The 19,189-nt window shown below is 53.3% G+C and overlaps 1 protein-coding gene across 2 annotated transcripts in view; it reads left to right on the top strand.

Annotated features, from left to right (window-relative positions):
* The first annotated feature begins 700 nt into the window (after window positions 1-700).
* CD99L2 (CD99 molecule like 2) overlaps window positions 701-19,189 on the top strand; it is a 30,503-nt gene continuing 12,014 nt past the window's right edge. For both annotated transcript variants that reach the window (XM_059482673.1, XM_059482674.1), the window contains exons 1-3: window positions 701-771; window positions 16,123-16,188; window positions 18,144-18,191. In XM_059482673.1, the coding sequence (XP_059338656.1) occupies window positions 714-771; window positions 16,123-16,188; window positions 18,144-18,191 (172 nt within the window). In that variant the 5' untranslated portion in view covers window positions 701-713. The remainder of the gene's footprint in view (window positions 772-16,122; window positions 16,189-18,143; window positions 18,192-19,189) is intronic.

Below are 19,189 nucleotides of genomic sequence, written 5' to 3' on the forward strand. Positions count from 1 at the left end.
CCACTGGTCATCTCTGGGGGGCACGGGAAGCTTTCAGCCCTGGAGGTTTTCACAGGTGGCTGTGGCTGATGTAACCTGGTGTCCATGGGTCCCGCTCCGATGGGGCCTTTGGGCTGGAGACCTCCAGAGGTCGCTTCCAGCCAACAATTCCATAGCTCCGTAACCTCCACGTGAAACACCTGGCATTAAAGGGTGAAACTGCGGCAGCTCCTTCCCCTGTACTTCTGTACTGTCCCCGGAGCAGGGCACAGCTCCCAGCCGCGCCACCGCCCCATCCCAGCGGGAACGCGCGGCCGTCCGTGCCCGGGGCGGCGGGCACACGGGGCTCCCCCGGTGCCGGGGCTGACAGCGGCAGTCCCAAACCCTCCCTCGTTCCCTGCGCGTCCCCCATCGCTGTTTGCCGCCCGCCTCTCCCCGCTCGGGCGAGCAGATGCGGCACTGATGCCGATGCGGCGGAAGGATGCGCGCCGGGGCCGCGCTTTCGGCAAAAGGCGGCGGGTGCCGGCACTCGGTCGTGCTCCGGGGCCCGCGGGTCTCCGGCAGACACCCCTCGGGTCCCCTGCACACACCCCTGGGCTGCGCGGGGCCGGGCGGGGGCGCGGCCCGGCGGGGAGGGCGGGGGGCGGGGGCGCGCAGCGCCCGCCCCTCACGGCCGCGTCCCGCCCCGGCGGAGTCGGGAGCCGAGCCCGCGGCAGACGCAGCCGCGCCGCGCCATGGCCGGCCGCCGCCTCCTGGGGCTGCTGCTGGCCTTCGCCGCGCTGCTGGGCGCAGGTAGGGCGGCCGGGCCGGGCTGGGGCGGGCTGGGCGCGGCGGGAGGGGGCGGCCCGGGGGACAGGGCCCGGGGGCGCGGGGAGCTGCGCGCATGATCGCGGCACGGGGCTCGGCCCAGGAACGGCGGACCCCGGCCGGGGTCACCCCGCGGGATGCTGCCCCTGAGGGATGCTGTCCGCCAGGGATGCAGGCGGTGCGGCCCCCTCGCCGTGGCGGCTTCTCGGGCTGGATGTTCCCCCGGTAGCACGGAGCCTTCCCCGGGGGGTCTCCCGGGGCCGGAGGGACGCTCCCCGAGGAGAGGCCCCGGCTGGGAGGGTGCAGCCCCGGGATCGCCCCGGGAAGGGGGCTGCCTCCTTCGGGCCCCACCCTGCGCAGAGCACCCCGAGCCCGCAGCGATGGCGGGGTGCCAGCCGGTGCATCAGGCCGGGCCGCAGACCGTCCCTGTCCCCCTCCTTCTGCCGCCCCCACCCTGGGCTCTGCCCGGCCCCTGCCCCGGCTCCCTCGCTGCCCGCGGGGCCGGGCCCGCAGCCGTGCCCGCAGGTGGGGCGGCTCCAGCCTGCCTGAGGTGACAGTGACAGCGCTGCTGACGGACGCATCGCGGCTGCCTTCGGGTGACAGTGTGACAGCGATGCTTAGGAAGCGCCATACCGCAGGTATAATGCCCTGGAGCAGCCTGGGGCTCAGTTAATCCTAAACAGAGGTAGCCATGGAGTCACCGCCAAAGGAGTTTGGGTTTGTCTGTCTGCTCGCTGAGCTGCTGGATTAGAGGATTCTCTGTGTGACCCAAATTTGTCGGGCTGCTGGTTGTATTCTCACTCTTTTTTTTGTCCCGCTGTTATTTCTGCAGATCAGAACAGTCTAACCCAGAAATCGTTCCCAGCTAAGCAGCAACTAGGAAGGAAAAAATTAAATACTGTTTTTAGGAGAGCAGGAAGGAAGAAATTAAAGTCAATGCGAAGTTTACCACAACTCTTTGTCTCCTTAAAAAAACTCAACAGTACTTTTAAAAAGCTGTGTGTTTGAATTCAAAAGAAACGTCCTTCTAATGATTATACAGAGGAAATATACAAAAATTGTGTAAAAAACCTCAGGAAAGTTTTTCTAAACAAAATCTGCTATTAACCAGGAGGCACCCGACAAGCACAGACTGGTTAGAAGATAACAGCATCAAAGCAGATAGCGAACTGAAACCCAAGGAGCTCTTCCTGTTGGAATAGATTAGGTTTTCCATGAGTCAGCCTGGAATTAGTTTGTTTGCATTTGGCACCTACCTGTTTGTGCACCTGGAATGGTAACAGTGTGGTACAGAGTTGGTTATGCTGACCAGGTTAGCGGCTGCATTTTTAATTGATGGATTTCAGTTTGACAGGCTGAGCTGAGACAGTGCATAAAATCTTGATTTTGTGTTAAAAAAAAATCTGGTTAGTCAGTACTAAAGCTATTTGCATTTTGTGTTTTTCGCAATGTGGGTAAACAAAAATGCTGTTTTGGAGCTCTTGGGCTGCAGAGTCCAGCTCTTAAATATCCTTGGCTGTGTTCGTATCAGAATAAATTTCACTGAAACATTCATAAATCATTCCTGCCAGCGTGAGGCTTCACAGGTAATTGAACAGCATTAAGTTTGTCTCCTCTCTGAACTGTTTTAAATTGCCTCTCCGTGGCAATCACTGTGCCAGGGGGAGTTCCCTGCTCCTGGCTCCCGTCCCGTGCAGAGCCTTGCCACACGGGGCACACCGAGCCGGGCTGCCGGTGTGCAGCACAGCCTTTCCCCGGGCCTCTGCTCCCTCCCCCGGGTATCCCAGCCCGTGCATGGGTGCCTGCTCCTCCCTCCCTCTCTCCCAGATGTGTTGGAACAGCCCTGCAGCACCCTGAGAGAGCCCTGGGAGCCCTTCCCCACCTGAGCACAGCCTCCCTGCCATCCTGCTGTACCCACGGCAAGGTAACAGGTGGTGCCAAGGCAGTGGTTTCCCAGGCAGGGCATTCTCTGCCATTTCTTCAGAACAGCAGCAACAGAAATCACGCTTCTGCATTGCCTCTGTTCCCCAGCAGGTTGTTGGGTTTTTTTGGCTTCTTGTTCTGAAATAGCTACTCCAGTAGTGCTGAAGGCAGGCTGTGGGCAGCTCAGTCTCTTGGAAGCTGAGAGATTTACAAATTACCAAGAACTAAGAATAACAAACAACAAAATCAGTACCTAGTGTGATTCTTGCAACTGTGGTCCACCTGCACTACTGACACAAGACTGATGTGTGTGTTGTCTGTGACTGTCCAGTAAAGCAGGAGCAAACTTGACTTTTTAATTGGAAAAAAATGGGTTTGGGTTTCTCTTTGATCACGTTCTAGTGCATTTCCCTTCATTGATGGCTGTGTGCTTCAGTGCCCTGTCTGGGCTGTCAGACACAGCTGTGCCACATCTGTCTGTGCCTCCAAGCTGCCTCTGCCCACAGCCTCTGCCTGTGGCTGCAGTGCTGGAAACAGGCACTGCTTGTAGGGCCCCAGCCCCTTTGCCAGTGCTGCTAAACTCTGCCCTGTTCCCAGGGTGTTGGTGGCAGAAGCATTAAAGTATTTTGAGGTAGTGGAGAAAACCAAACACCCTGCAAAGCCTATTGGCTGTAGCCAGAGCAGGCATTCCCCATGCCAGCACCTTGCATGGTGCTTTAAATTCACAGATCTGTGACTTTTTTCCAGAACGTAGTTATGTTTCATGTTTATGAGTCATCCAGGGATAACCACACGCTTCTGGAAAACAATAAGAGATGAGCAAGAAACTTACCAGAATTGTTGTTTTCCCCTCTCCTGTCCTCAGTCTCATAAGCCAGTACAGAAATGCGTTGATGTGTTTTCTTTGAAAGCTGGCAACTTTGACATCTGAGGGCTTGTTGGAGGGAGCACAAAGTAGAAGGCAGAAGGGCTACGGAGAGGTTTTGTGCTTTACCTTTTGTAAGAAAAGGTTGAAGAAAACCTTCACTCTCCAAGGCGCGGTTAGCCACCTCAGCATGACAGGCTGTGTTGTCACTCGTGTTTTCATCGGCAGCATCTCACAAATCACTTCCCCTCCGAATGTGGCTACAGCCCCCAGCAGCAATCACAGTAATTGCTGAAATCTGAGGGCAGTATCAGACGGTGCAGTGCAGAAGGCAGTGTCACACAGTGCACTTAGCTCGGTGTAACTGTTGCACAGATGGCCGCAGTCCCTGCACGGCTCCCCTGCACCCCTCCACACCAACAGAGGGCATGGGCAAAGCAGGAAGGAGCCATCTCTTTTCCTGGTGTTTTCAGCTGTCTGGACTCTCTTTTGCACTGGGCAGCTGTGGATGCAGCTGGCAGAACAGGGGTGCCAGTGCCAGGTGACCCCATGTCTTTGTGCCTCATCACTTGCTAGGATCACTCACCATGGATATTCCAGAAGGGATGCAGGGAGGAATTATTTGGAGTACAACAGGAAAGCTGGGTTTGGCATTGTTGTAGAAACTAAAGGAGATAGCAGCATTGTATAAAGCTCCTAAAAATCTTTCTTATAATACATTATTGTGTTATTAAAGTTATAATTACCAGGTATCAGTGGCAAGTCAAAGTAATACATTTAAAGAATAATTTTTACTTAGGTAATGTCTTCAGTGTGTATGACAAAGGAGGAGAAGCCAAATTGGTTTTCTTACAAATTATCTCTCATCTTTGAACACATATGCATTAATTAAATGTGCCATGCTCAGATATTTATGTACATAACTGTGGAAATAATTAATTTCCATGGTTCTACTTGTATTTAGTTTTTTTTCTTCTACCAGCCTAGTGATAAACATGCTTGGAAATTGCTGTTTAACTCTTGAGGGCTTTTTTCCCCCTCCACAAAAATGTGATTTTTTTCTTCATCTGTTGCAAGTGTTTCAGCCCTTAAAGCACATAAAACAGAAGTGTCTATTGATCTCCTGAGCTGACTAGAATAAACCTTTAAAACTACTAGGTTTAAATCCAGATTTGTTTTCTTCTTGGAGGAATACCTCCTGGAGGTTTAAGGCATTAACTTTACAATTAACTAAAGGAAAAATTGGGGTTTTATTAGACATTGCCTCTGAAGCCACTCTAACAACAAAACATATGCGTAATAAACTACATAACACTGATGGCAAAGAGAAAAGCTTTGCAATAATTCCTTTGTAAGCTGGTTGATACAATTCACAATCAGGGGAAGTGCTCAGATAGAGGAAAGCAGGAGAAGATGAACGTGGCACATCAAAATGTAGAACATGAAAGGACTTTGAAAGGGAAACTTCAAAGTTGGGGATCCAGATGCTGGAATCACTAGCTGTGATTTAGGATGTGAGCACAGGAACGTGACTGCTGAGGGAACAATGTTTTTGAGAAGGAAGCAGAGTCCTGATACAAGCCATGGCACAGAGAGAGGTGAGCGCTGCCTCTGCACTCACAGGGATTTCAGTGGAGCTGCTCAGGGTCAGCTTTGGGTTTGATCTTCTGAGAGCTCAGCCTGCTGCTGTGATGGGGGTGAAGTTAATGCTAATGCATATTTATGAAACTGCCTTGCAGTCACTCCAAAATCCTTTTCCTTTGCTTTTCAGTCTTGTCTAGGAAAACCAGAAACTTATTTTGGGAGGAGAGCTGGGGCCACAGGCAGAGAGCTGATGCTGAGTGTGAGCTCTGTTTCCCAGGCACATGAGCAGCATCTCCAGGGAAGGAGATGGCCAGGTTGCTGTAGGGTCTGGTGTGATCACCACATACATGTGTAAAAAACCAAAGCAAGTGAAACCAGAGGCATTGCAAGATTTTGGAGATGGTGGCTCAGACAGGGAGGAGGGACCCTGAGAACAGCAGCATTCTGCTGTTGGAAGGCTCTGCAGGCTGGTGCAGGGTTGTCTCCAGCAAACAAGTGCTGGGGAAAGAGAGCTGCACAGAATTTTGCTTACCCTTTGAAATGCTCTCTTTGCCCATTCACAGAGAAATCTGGGTGAAAAGAACTTGCCAAAGTTGGAATAATCTTACTGAAATCCTGCTTCAGAAGATCAAGCTGCAGGTTGGTTGTTCAGGGGTAACTGCAGCTCTGGCTCTGGGAGAGTAGAAGGCAAAAGCTGAACAAGCAGAAGAGGTTTCCAGCCCCAGCTGTGGATGGCAAAAGAGGTGCTTGTGCTGCAGAACAGATGTTAGATAGCTGATGAGATGTTGAGCAGCACATTAGTCTGTGTCCCTAAAGCTTTGTCTGCAGGCAGAAGCGTTCTTGTAGGGGTAGGAACTTGGGGAATGCCTGATCTCTGTATGAACTTACTGTGGGCTGAACTTGCGCAGCTTGGTGGGACATCTCTGTGGTGACCAGACACCTCCAATCAGGTGTTCCTGCTACTGCAGGACGTGGGTCATCTTTCCAGGCACTAAAATCTGAGTGAAAATAATGCCAGGCTAATGCAGACTCATTTAGAGTAAAAACCTCCCCAGGTCCCCTCCTGCCATCTGGAACACAGCCTTCCTCTCGGAGCTTTGCTGAGTTTCCACTACAGAACCTGAACAAGTAGAAAGACTCAGAAGTGGTGCAACTTCACCCTGGCACATTTTCTCACCCTGGAAGTTCTTTTGGCCAGAAAATCACAGAATCAATTAGGTCAGAAAAGACCTGTGAGGTCCTTGAGTCCAGCCTGTGACCAACAGTCACCATGTCAGCCACACAGTGGCACCGAGTGCCACATCCAGTCTCTTAAACATCTCCAGCGACAGTGCTTCTACCATCGCCATGTTTCATCACCAATGTTTCATCACCCTTTCAGTGAAGAAATTCCTCCTAAAGTGCAACCTAAAATCACCATGCAGCCTTATGCCAATGCAGTGCTGGGCAGAAGAGGTTGCACCCCCCAAAACCATCCCATCCCATCCCGTGTTCTGTTTCCAGCTGCTGCCAGCCTGCTCTGAGCCCCTGCTTTGTGACCCAGCCACAGTCTGGCTTCAGCCCCAGGTGCTTCCCCTGGGGTGGGTGTTCAGCCTGGCCCCACTCACCAGGCCCAGCTATGGCTGCTGGTGCCATCCCTTGCCCTGTGCAGACACTGAGCCCATGGCATGCAGTTCTGTGTAATTATTTGAGGAAACTGGAATGTGTTATTTCCAACCAGCACCTCCCCACCCCAGGACAGCACTGAGCCTTGACCTCATTATGCTTTTAAAAACACCCACAGATCCCAAACATGTCTTTCACCATGTGTAGAAAATAGAGCATTTTAAAGTGAGGTTGAACATATATTTGAAAAAGAGAGTGTATTCCTTCTTTTTTGTAATGATGGTCTTAACTGAGTGAATTATTTATGCTTTCATAGAGAAAATCTTAGAACCACAACAGCTTGCAGACAGTTGGGTTTGCAAGTGTTGGTGCTATTTCCTCTCCAAGTAGGGTCAGAGAGAGCAAGAGACCTGTTGCTGGACTTCTCTTTGAACTCACTGAGCATGGTTTTATGTTTAAATTCTTTCATGCCACATGAATAGCACAGAGTGCTCTGTTTATACAGCAGCTGGTCCCCAGGTGATGGGGATGCAGCTTGTGCTGGGCATGGGAAGCAGAAGAAGCTGGATACACACCCCAAACTCCCCTTTGCAGAGACTTCTCCAGACCCCTGTGTGAAAGCAAGGAGCAAACTCACCTTATTGAGGAGAAGCTGTTGGGAAAGGCTGGGGATGTGGCACAGCTTCCCTCGCTGTGGGTGAGCCGGGGGCGGGGGGTGGTCTCACAGCGTCCGCTGGGCGGTTAAAAATCACCGCCAGCTCCGGCACCACCTGCTCAGAACCATCTCCTGCAGATCTCTGTTCGTGCCGCCTCCTTGGAGGGTGCAGCCCCCGCCCTGCTGTGTGTCCGTGCTGTTCCTTCCATGGCAGCCCCACCCGGAGCAGGGATGCTCCCGGAGCCCAGCGGGTGTGGGTGGGCCAGGAGGGTGCGGCAGCAGCAGCACGGGCTGGGCGCTCAGCCCTCGCACCCGACCCGAACATTCCCGTTTGCAGGGCAGGGGCTGTGGGGAGGCGGGGACAGCAGTGGCCAGGCGGGAGCCCTGCGGTGACACCGCAGACAGATGCTCTCAGCCACAGGAGCAAACTGAGCCCCCCGTGCTCTCCCAGAGCCCTGCTCCATCTGTCAGCATTACCCGAGTCTTCCTCCCACTACTGCTCTGCTTCTGATTTTAAATAGCACAGTATGACAGGAGCATCACACCCCAGGTGATGAACCAGCATTTTTACTGTGTAATTCCCTATTTACCTACTTTTAACTACAGCACCTCCTCTTGATCTTTATCTGATGAGAGCAATCTTTTTCCACCGGGAATCAGGTGATAAGCATTTCATCTCCTCTTTCAGTTTCTTTGGGCTCCTGCATCACTGACTTTGTCATCAGTTGTTTCTGCACTGAGTTATGAGCAAAATGCTTTCATGCCACAATTTGTTGTTTGGTTGATGAGCAGGCATCTTTGGCAATAGACAAATTCACAGCCATTAGTTAATGTGTAAGTAAAAATCTTATGGCTAATGTGAATGTACATTGTGATCTTTCTGGGTGGACAGCAGCAGGAGAACATGGAAGCAGCTGTGGTGGTGTAACCTCAGCTGGCAGCTCAGCCTCACACAGCCATTTGCTCACTTCCCCCATGATGGGGAAGAGAACTGGAAGGGTAAAAGTGAGAAAACTCCTGGGTTGGGGTAAAGGCAGTTTAACAGGTGAGGCAAACCAAGGGCCTCATTGCCCACTCCCCATGGCAGGCAGGGGCTCAGCCATGCCCAGCACAGCAGGGCTCCATCACCTGTGCCAGTGACTGGGGAAGGCAAACACCATCATTGCAAACGTCCCCCCTTCCTCCTCCTGCCCAGGTTTCCATGCTGAGCTGGTGCCATGTTATGGGATATCCCTGGCTCAGCTGGGGTCAGCTGTCCTGGCTGTGTCCCCTCCCAGCTCCTTGGGAGCCTCTTGCTGGTGGATGAGGAGCAGGAAAGGCCTTGGCTCTTTCCTTCTCCTCATCAGGATGGGGGTACAGCTCACCCTCCAGTTTGTCCACACCAGAGACCTGCACACAGCATCTGTGGGGACAAACCTGAGCCCAGGGTGACACTGTTGGTTTTTTTCATCACTGGAAAGTCATCTAACCATTCATCCTGTGCAGTTGGTTCAGTGCTAATTTCCCCTTGACCTCTTCTGAAGTGGTTGGGGCGTGGGAATAAAATAATGATGCTGTCCACATCCTTTCCCCTTTAGGTATATACCTTGTTCTTCCCTTAAAAATCCCCAAACAAACAGCAAGAACGTGGAAAGGAAAACCAGCTCCCTTTCTTATATACCTTTAAGTTATTAAGGGTTATACCTGGGGCATTTTCCCAGAGAGAGTCAGAAATTTGCAGAGCTCCTGTGAGGTCTGGGACAGGCTGAACTCTTCCTGCCCTCCCGTAATCCTTGGCTGCAGTGTCCTGGTACCCACTCCAGGCACAGAGAGTTGGGCATCACCCCATCCTCAGCACAGCTACAGGACTGGGGCCAGGCATGCCCAGAAGGGGAGGAACCTTAAATATATCTGCTCTGAACCTTTCAGCCTTTTGCTCCGGGTGCAATTGATTTGGGGCTAATTGAAAGCAGGTTTTCGCAGTGCTGTGGCAGAGCCCTCTGACACAAACCTCAAACAACAGCTATCATATTAAAGTTGCTTAGAAAACATCACCTGCTCCATGGTCTGAGATGGCAGAGAGCCCTGGAAAGCTTTGAGTGCTCATACTGAAGAAAACTGTTTATTATCTTGTGTTGCCAGAGCAGGACTACCTGGTGTGGAACATCCTGTGATGGAAGAGCTGCTGGAACATTTGTTTCACGTGGGGTCAGAGACACAACACTGCTGTGGAGCCAGGGATGGGGCAGAGCTGGCCATCAGCTCCAGCCCAAGGCATTCCATGGGAAACCCCCGTGCAAAGCCTTTCCTGGCTTTGGTCCTGCTGACCTGGATGGGCTTTGCTTTCCCTCAGAGCTGTTCAGAGTTGCTGCTGGCACTGGGGGGTGTTTGTCTGTCTGTGGCAGGGACCCTCAGCTTTCCAGGGTTCCTTGCAGCCTCTGTGCTGGTAAATAGAGCAGGCTCTGTGCCAGCCAGTGACCAGATGCAGCTGTTGGCAAAGACAAGGCAAGGGTGCTTCCCTCTGGGGTTTTAAATCTTGCTGTGGAGGAGTGGAAAGGCTGTGCAAGAGGGCAGCAGATGAAAAATTCCTCCCTGCTGTGTTTTTGGTCTGGTCTCTGCAGAGGGGCCTGCTGGTCTGGCCATGGCAGCACAGCCTGAGCCCCCAGCCGCTCCCCAGGGCTGTGGGACATGGCAGGGCGTGCAGGGTGGTGCTGCTTCCTCAGGTGCCTTGCAGGCAAGCTGCAGGTCTGTCCCTCCACAGCAGGTGGGGAGAAGATGCCTTCAGACCTTTGTGCAGCCCTCAGCATGTGCAGGCTGGGTGGGCACTGCATCCCTTGGGCATCCAGAGTGTGGCCAGGCAGGTCCCAGCAGGGCTCCCCTGCCCACCAGGGATCCCTTCTGGCCCTGCCCCACATCGTGGTGCCAGTGATGTCTGCTGGAAGGAGCCTGCTGCAGTCTGGTTTCCTCACCAGCTCCATCACTCCTGCTGGGTGTAGAGCTTATTGGGTACCACTGCCAAATAATTCATATCATTTCTAGCAAGCCTTGAAATCAAGGTGCACCAGACACCTGCTTCTCACGCAGCTGCCCCAGAGCCACGGTGTTGTGCTGTGCCTCAGGGCCCAGGTGAGGTGTGGTACCCTGAGCTGCAGACTTCACAGCTTGCACGGGGCTGTGCTGCCTCTCCTGGCCTGTCCTGGGGCACTGGCTGGAGGAAGGGGCAGAGCTGGGGTTGTGGTGGGGCTGAGCTTCCCAGCAGGGGCCTGGGGGCAGCGTGGGCACTGCACGGGTCAGCACAGCAGAGCCCTGGCTCTAGTGGAGGCTTTTAGGCATTTCCATTAATAGGTTTCAAACACAACCACCATCAGTCCCTCCACAAAGAGAAAGTCTTCATTATGCAAATTCTCATCTTAAAGCTTTATTCATGTGCTTCCTGGCAGGCTTTCCTTTAATCTCAAGAGCGAGATTGCTTGGAATTACCATACACCCTTGTTAATTGCATTAAAAAAAAAATTCAGCAGAGGTTGTTTTTGCCATAATCAAGAGTGATTTTTGATTAGTACTTCTGAAAATCAAAATGTTTCACTGAGAATAGAGAGCAAGGACAGCAGCATTCCCTCATCCCCTGCAAGGAGCAGGGGTCAATCCCAGCTGGGGGAATGTGTCCCGCTGCTCTTGACTGGTTGTGCCCTGGGCAGGATTGCTGTACCCCAGCATCAGCTGTTGGTCCCACTGCTGGGGTGAGTGCAAGGGGCTGTTTCTCCCACACTTTGCTTCCCAGCAGAGCCCATCCACCCCTTGCCCTGGTGGGCTGCTGACAGCTTGTTTGTGCAGGGCAACCAGTCTTCCCTGGCAGCAGCTGAGAGATAGATTGGAATTTAAAGTCTGCTTTTTGAGGCAGAGCTACCTTGAGGAGGAGGTGTGTGCTGAGGAGGCAGCCTGGCCTCTGTGCAGGGAGCAGTGCAGGGAGCAGTGCAGCTGCACAGGAGCTGCCCTTAGCCACCTGCTCCAGCAGCAGTGCTGTGACCAGAGACTGTCTGTGACACCCCAGCTCTGAGGGGCACTGCTCTCCCTACACACATGGAGCTGTGCTTTGGCCTTAGCAGCCAGCAAGAATTTGGGATTCACAAGTAAATTTCCCTCCCATTTGGCAGTGGCTGGGACCGGTTCCCAGACAGCAGTGGGGGAGGCATTGGTGATTCCAAAGCTGTGCTCTGTCCTGGCTGGGATCTGCTCTGGCTGGTGGTGTTGTGCTGCCTCCTGCCCCAGGAGAGGTCCCTGGGCACACTCAGTGCTGCAGCAGGGCAGACCCATGCCCACGGGGGAGCAGCCATTTACTCCCCACAGGCTTTTGGGCCGTGTTTGTGCTGACCTGGTAGAAACCCCACTGTGAGGATGCTGCCCAGAGGTCCAGCCACACAGCTCTGCTCCCAAACCCTCCTTCCCCAGCGCCCTGCCCAGAGGTCCCAGCACAGCTGTGGGTGCCCACCCTCAGGCCCACCCACCCACCTGTGTGTGCCATCATCATAACTTGGAGCAAAGAGATGGGGTTGGTCACTGGGGACACCCTTTGGCTACCACAGTACTTGCTCTCCTGCTTTCCTCCTGCTCCCCCACCCTCTGTGTCGCTCCTGAGGTGGCTGCAGTGCCCACCCAGCTGCACCATGGCAGTCAGGCACTTGGAATTACTTTCTGCTGCCCTTGTACCTGCTTTGCATTCTCCCGTAATCTCCCAGGCTGTCAATCTCGTGCTGTTGCAGCTCTCTATTCCCAGCGAAGCCAAACACACATATCCTGCACAAAGAGATCCGTGGGCTGCTGCTAAAAATGGAAAACACCTCGCTCTGAGAGCTGCAGACGGCCTGGCAATATCCTGGGTGTGAATTATGATACTGTAATTCAAGCTTTGTCAAACAGAGGGGCTTAATTAGAATATATATATAATTGTAAAAACTAAAAAGCTGACGAGTACAATTGTGTGTTTGAGCTGCCTGCTACAGAAAATAATGAGGAGAGAATACATTAAGGCACAAAAACCTTCTACCTTCAAAGAGCAGCTAGCTATGATTAAAAATACCCCCAGCAAGGCAAGGGGACTCAGCAAGAGCTGGGGGAGTCTGCAGTGCTCTCACCCCTGTTACACAGCTTCTGCTGGACACAGCTGCAGCCTTGGGGTCCCCCCACCTCCCCATTCTGGCTTGGGGGGATTCATATTGGGTGCCATGTAATGTCCCAGCTTGGTCTCTGTAGATTGCCAGATTAAATAAAAATATGGAAAACATATCTCATTTGCCTACTCCCCCCTCACCATGGAGCTGCAGTCCATCGGGTGTCCCACTGCCCTTGGCTGGGGGCACACAGGGCTGCAATTGCCCCCAGTTGCCCCAGGGGATGTGTGTTTTCTCCCAGCAGCCAAAGAGCAGAGTTCTTCCAAAGACCCAGTGCAAGGGTAGGGAAAAAATTACCCAAACTAGCCTGGTCATCATCCCTTACTGCTCCAGCACTGAGCAACCAGCAAAGGGGGGTTTTGTGTGTCACTGTTGTTGTGGCCGTGTAACAGGTTGGAGGTGGGGATGTCCTGTGGGGAAGGTGACATGGCAGGGCATACACATCCCTGACTCTGCTTCATGGGCATCACAGACAAAACTCTGCTGCAGCTCAGCAGCTTCTGAGCACTGATGTGTAGGAATGGGCCCCAAGCTCTCCTGAAAAGTATAAAACCTTACTCTAAATACACTCTGTGCTGTGCCTGAGTTCCCATCAGAGGGCTTTGGAAGCACCACTCCTGCAGTGACTGTGGAGCAGTGTCAGGGTCCCAGGAGCAAAGGGATTGCACAGGACAGACCAGGGAGTGGCAGTGCTGCCTCCAAAAAACTGCATGTGCACTGTGAACACACCTACCGAGAGCTGGTGGGGTTTCCAGTGTCTGGCCGTGAAGCACCAGATTTGTTACCACTCAATAACAGAGTAAAAGAATGAAGAGAGCATTCCAGTCTTATCTGTTGGAGCAAGCAGGGGAGTTTGTGTGCCTGTGACAGCAGTGCTCAGGTATTGATCTATAAAAGGTCTAATACATCTCTGCAACACCCTTTGCATGAAATACAGATGTTAGCTTCAATTAACTGGCAATCTCTTATTAATTCTTGCTGACACCTGGGTGATCTGGAAAAGGATGTTGGTTTGCCAGGGCAGCGTTGGGGAAGCCCTGGGTACCAGGCTGTGCCAAGCACTGCAGCTCCATGGGAGGGTTTTACTGGGCAGTTCAGTGCATCCACAGTTTGCCCAGCCCTCACTTGGGCAGCATTGCCACCTCTCCCACCAGGGCAGGGAAAGCCCCAGAGTCCAGCCCAGGACTCTCCAGCAGTTGTTGTTTAGCTCAGCCCCATGAGGATGGAGGGCCCTGAGCACCTCTCCCCCCTTGGGGCCAGCTGCCTCTTTGGAGAGGGGTTTTGGAAGGGGCACCTTCCTTTCATCCTGGGCAGAGTTGCCAAGGGAGCTGTCACCAAACCCAGGGGGCTCTAAGTGCTTCTCAGCTGGCAGGTCCAGTGAGCCCCCCAAAGCCAAGTGGAGAGAGCCCATTTTTTGGGACACTGTGTTCCCTGCTGGGCCCCTGTCCCCACAGGGGGGACATCTCTGTGCAGCCCCACAACCCCCAGAGCCCTCCATTAGAGCGTGTGAGCTGCACACACCCCACAGCTGTCCCCTCCTGCACTGAGGCAAAGCGTGGGCAGGACACACTGACACAGGGCTCAGCGTGCAGCAAGTCAGTGCCTTGATATTGACTTAATCATGGAGAGCAGAGGGAGAGGGAAGGGAGGCTCCTGGCATTCTGCTGTGAGTTGGTGCTGCCACCACGTCCCTCCTGCCAGCTCACATGGTGACAGAACGTTTTCCTCCTTCGGGCTGGGAACGCTTCTCATCCCACCAGAGAGGCAACGTGGGTTTCCCCTTCTGCCTATTTTAAGCATGCTTTTATATAGAAAGAAACAAATGGTGGAGTCCTGTTAGTTCCTGGAAATCCAGTAAAGACTGGGGAAAAGCCATTCTGGGGAAGGAAGACTGCACAGAATTGTCAGACTGACAAGGCTGGGGCAGTTGGCCAGCACAGTGATGAGTGTGTTGAGTCTCTGCAGGGCTGTTGGTGGTTTGGCAGCCCCCCCTGCAAGCCCTGGAGCTGGGCAGGTGTTTTCCAGCACTGTGGATGGTCTTGCACATTTTTGACTGTGCTCCTTCACACTGACAGACCACTTGTTAGCTCTGCAGCTTCCCCCAGGCTGTCAGAGCAGGAGAGCAATGCATGTCTAACCATGCCACTATTTCACCAGCAATAAGGCCCAAGAGGGAAAGATTTTGGGAAGGGAGGAGGGAGGTGTGGAGGGAGGCTGAGGGTGGCAGACACAGCCCTGCTGTGCTGAGCAGGGGCTCTTCCATGTGCCTCTCCCTGTGGGTTTCACAGGGATGTTCCCTGCCTCACCTGCTGCTGGCCGTTCCTCCAGGCTCACAGGGAGGTGCTGGCATCATTCAGCTCGATGGGAAACCCAGCGTGGGCTGGGACACTCATCCTGTACACACCCCCTCCAGCAGCTCCCAACTCCAGCCTTTGCTGGGAGGAGAAACCCACAGCGCCTTTCCAGCCCCTGCCCCTGCTCACAGCTCACATCCATCCCCTCAGGGCTGCCGAGGGTTTCACAGGCAGCAGATGAGATGGGAGGTGATGTGTGAGTGAGAGGAACCCGAGCTGCAGCTGCTGCAGTACTTAGTGAGCACTCTCAGTGAAGTTTTTCACTGAAACGCTGATACCTGCTTTGTGATGGACTGGTGCCTCCCCATTGTTATTGTCCTTGTCAGTAAAGCTTTAAATTTATTCATGAAGCACGCTGGAGCTCAGGTGGCAATAGCTAAATCCATTTAGCAGTAGGAATAAGAGGAAAGCCATTTTAATGTTCTCTCGCAGTGCTGCAGTACTTAGCAAACCCAAAGGATATTAATTACTCAGCATGCTCCGAGATGTAAAAGCATGAATTTATCAAGACAAATACATTCAGAACTAGGGTAAGTCAACAGTAATTAATGCCATGCAAAAAAGAGACTGAGAAAGGAAGGATTAGCTGGCCTTGTTGCAGGAGAACACGATGTAGCCCTGAGTTATCCCTGGGCTATGGGACTGGAGTTGTGGTGAGGCATCTCTAACAAAAAAGTCTGCCTGTGCCTGTCACGTATATCCCTGGGATGGGGGTTTCATCCTGGTTCACATTTCCAAGGCAGAATGATGCAGGCTGCCTCTGAAATGCTAAGTCGTGCTTGGCAGCCGGCAAGAGAAGAAGAGGGGCATGGGGCTTTTTTGTTTGCCACCGAATTTGTCTGCACTGTCCCAATGTTTTAATGGAGTTCAGCAAGCATATAATCATGAGCACAGGCAGAGATGAGTGGCAGCTCAAGAGATGAATTGGTAGGTTCTCCTTGACAAATCTAAGCCTAACATGTGCCTTTATACCATATCCATTAGGGCAGACAAATGGAAAATCCAGAGATGGCTGCTCTGCATTTAACAGTCAGGGCATTTGGAGAGGGCTGATGTCTTCCTTGTCATCAGTGTTGGGTCAGGCTTGGAAAAAAACAGCAAAAAAACAAAGCAATTTGAGCAAACAACTCTAGCCATGCCTTATTTAGAGGTGGATTACTGTGTGTGGAGTGAGTACAGCCAGTGCTGATGCTTTGTCTCCAGGTCACGGGGATGGCACAGATGACTTCAACCTAGAGGATGCCCTGTTGGACCCCGTCACCAGGAGACGTAAGTCACATTTCTGCACTGCTTTAAAGAGGGGAAAACAGATAGATGTGAATAGATGCAATTTGTTCTTTGGGACCTGATGCTGGTGGGAGGGTGGTAGAGGATACAGCTGCCTCATCCTCTCTGCCTGGGAGACTCAGGGTCTGGGTTGCGCAGGGGGAGCTGGGGACAGTCCTGGAGAAGCTGCCTGCTGCCCTTTGCTTGCTGGCTCCTGTGAGAGCCACAGAGGCCCAGCACACAGTGCTCTGAGGCAGCAGTGGCACAGAGCTTGCCCTTCTGGCTCCCTTTCCTGCCTCAGCAGTGCCTAGCAGCAGCCCTGGAGCCATCGTGCAGTCCCTCCCCAGCTCGCTGTGCCCGGCCAGGCAGGGGCACTGCTGGCCCCTGCCCTGCTGCCACTGCAGTGTGGTGCCCAGGAAAGCTCATGGTGCCCAGGGGCACTGCTCTGCCTCACTGGGGTTCCAGTGTCAAAGCAAACTCACTTCCTCAGGGGTGCCCCACTGCTGGCAAGCAGCATTCAGTATTTTGGTGTTTTACACCCTAAGGACAAAACCTAACTGCCAGCACAGCAGCTGAGGGATGGGAGGAGGCTCATCTCCCTCCCTGGGAAATGTCACCTGCCTTACCCCAGTGCTGAGCCCAAGGCCACTGTGCACCCACACACATCTCTGGCTCCATTTGCTCCCCAGCCATGGGGATGCTGTGGCAGAGCTGCAAATGCCAGCACCCAGAGCCCCTCACTGCCCAGCACTCCCCACACAGCTCATGGTGGCTGTCCCCAGACCCAGCAACTGGCAGGGCAGCAGTGGGAAATGCTCCATGAGCGATGCCAGGCTCTGGGATGGGGCAGAACATACCCACCTGTATGGAAGGGAAAGCTGTAACACTGTTTGCAGCCTCTTGTGCTGTAGTCTAACAGCAGAGGGACACTTGTGCTGCTTTACCTTGGAGTTTGTGTGGAATAGAGGGTGCTCTCTGCAACTCTCCTGCATGGGATAGGCCATGGGCTATCAGACTTGGTCACAGGGCTCATGCAGCTCATCTAGGATTTTGCAAAGCCCTTTAATGCAGCATGTGAGGAGACCTGGTTAGAAATGCCTGATGGCCACCTCAAGTGCAGGGAAGGTGGTGTTCTCCAGGCTGGAGTCCCTGCAGTGAGGGAAGGGAAGGGGCAGCACTGTCCCCATGGTCTCCCCACGTGCTGCATCCCACTCTGCATTCATGTCAGCCCCAGAAAAAAGCAAACCAAGGGTCTGGAGTTGGGTCACATCAAACGACAGCAGCACACTGGAAATGAAGCCCAGCAACACCACTCCAGTCTAATGGAAATTAATGGGAATGGAGCAGCCACAGCTCTTGCTCATCATTTATTCATATACTTGGTAATGCCAGCCACTATTAATAGGCAGTGGTTCCCATATTGCTCCCTCCCTCCCCCCTCAGTGGCTGTAGCTTGTTTTAGCCCAGAAGCACCTGGGGGGCTGGGATCTGAGTATCAGGGTGTGACTGACAGCCCTCCAGCTGACAGGGAACTCCTGTGCACAGCACAGCACAGGAGATTTTCTGTCATTGGCCTGCCTGACCAGCCAGGGACACCCGAGCACTGGCACCTCCCCGCTGGTTTCCACACTGCTGTGTGCAGTGCCTGCCCTTCCCTGCCTGCTGCTCATCCCAGAGCCTTGGGACAGATTGCTGCAGCTCCCTGCTCCCCTCCAGCTGGGCTGGGATGCTGGCTCAGCTCAAGGCAGCACTGGGCTCCATTTCACCCATGGGCTGTCCTGATCCCTGTGGCCACACACTGTGTGCAGGGTGTTTGTTCATGGCCCTGTACCCTGAGTTTACAAATGCAGATGTCAGAAAGCTGTGCTGAAATCTTTGCCATTCTTTCTCAATCCAGAGGTGACTTTTTTGGTGATGCCTGTGACTAACACTTTTCCTCCCCATCTCTTTTGTCACAGCCACTCCCAAGGGCCCCAGGAAGCCAGCAGGTGGGACAGGTGGGACAGGTGAGACCTCCTGGCATGCTCCCATCTCAGCTCAGTGCGGGGTGCGCTTCCCCTGGGGCTGAACTGTGAGAGCCCCCATGGGCTGCCCCTATGTGGCTGAGTGCTGCTGCCTCAGCAGCTGCTTTGGGACCCCTTCACTTGCCCATGGGGAAGCTGGAGCTGTGTGTGCACCTGCACTGTTCCAGTGTGACCAGAGAAATGCAATATTGATATTTCTGTCCATGCTGAGGGTAAGTGGAATTTACAACCAAGGCAGAATTTTGCACACTTTGCAGTATCCTAATGGAGAAGACACAAATCACTGCTCACTTACACAAGAGCTTTTGTTCCTGTCTGCATGACACCTGCTAGCTTTCCTTCCAAAAGGAAGTCCAGAGGATGTTTTCCTTCCTTTTTTTTATTCCAAGATATCCCCAGCCTCCATAGAAAGTACCATCTTGGTGAGACTTACCCATCCAGGGGAGAATGGGTCTCTCACTGTTGGTGCACATCAAATGTGGTCTGGCCAGCTCCCAGCAGTGCCATGGTTGAGCAAGCTCCCTTCAATTCATACGAGTTTTGTCGCCAGCAGCTCCTCAGGCTGAGTTCTGGCCACAGAGTCCCTGTTAAATATAGCACAGCCACAGGAGCTGAAGGGTTGCTCAGTCCCACTGGGGGAGCCTGCAATAAACTGCATCAGAGGAGTGCTAAGAAGTAAATCCACTCAGTCCTGCATGAAGGTCTTGGCACAGATTTAAGCAAATTCAACTGTCTGGCTCCTTGGCCACCATGGTCTTTGGTAGGGACAAGAAGAGCCAAGTGCCAGAGGCACACACAGGGCTTCAGTGCCTGGATTGCAGCCCAAAAGAGAGGTTGTTCCATCCAGTGAACTCCCCCTGGGAAATGGACACGTGTGGAGGCTGAGGCAAAGCCTCAGCCAGTTGCTTCTTCCCCAGGGAGTGTTTTTGTGTGAGTGATAGCACTGGGAGGCTCCTGCAGTAGGTTCCTGTGCCCTGGCC

The sequence above is a fragment of the Ammospiza nelsoni genome, chromosome 15, assembly GCF_027579445.1.
Source record: "Ammospiza nelsoni isolate bAmmNel1 chromosome 15, bAmmNel1.pri, whole genome shotgun sequence".
Taxonomy (NCBI): Eukaryota; Metazoa; Chordata; class Aves; order Passeriformes; family Passerellidae; genus Ammospiza; species Ammospiza nelsoni.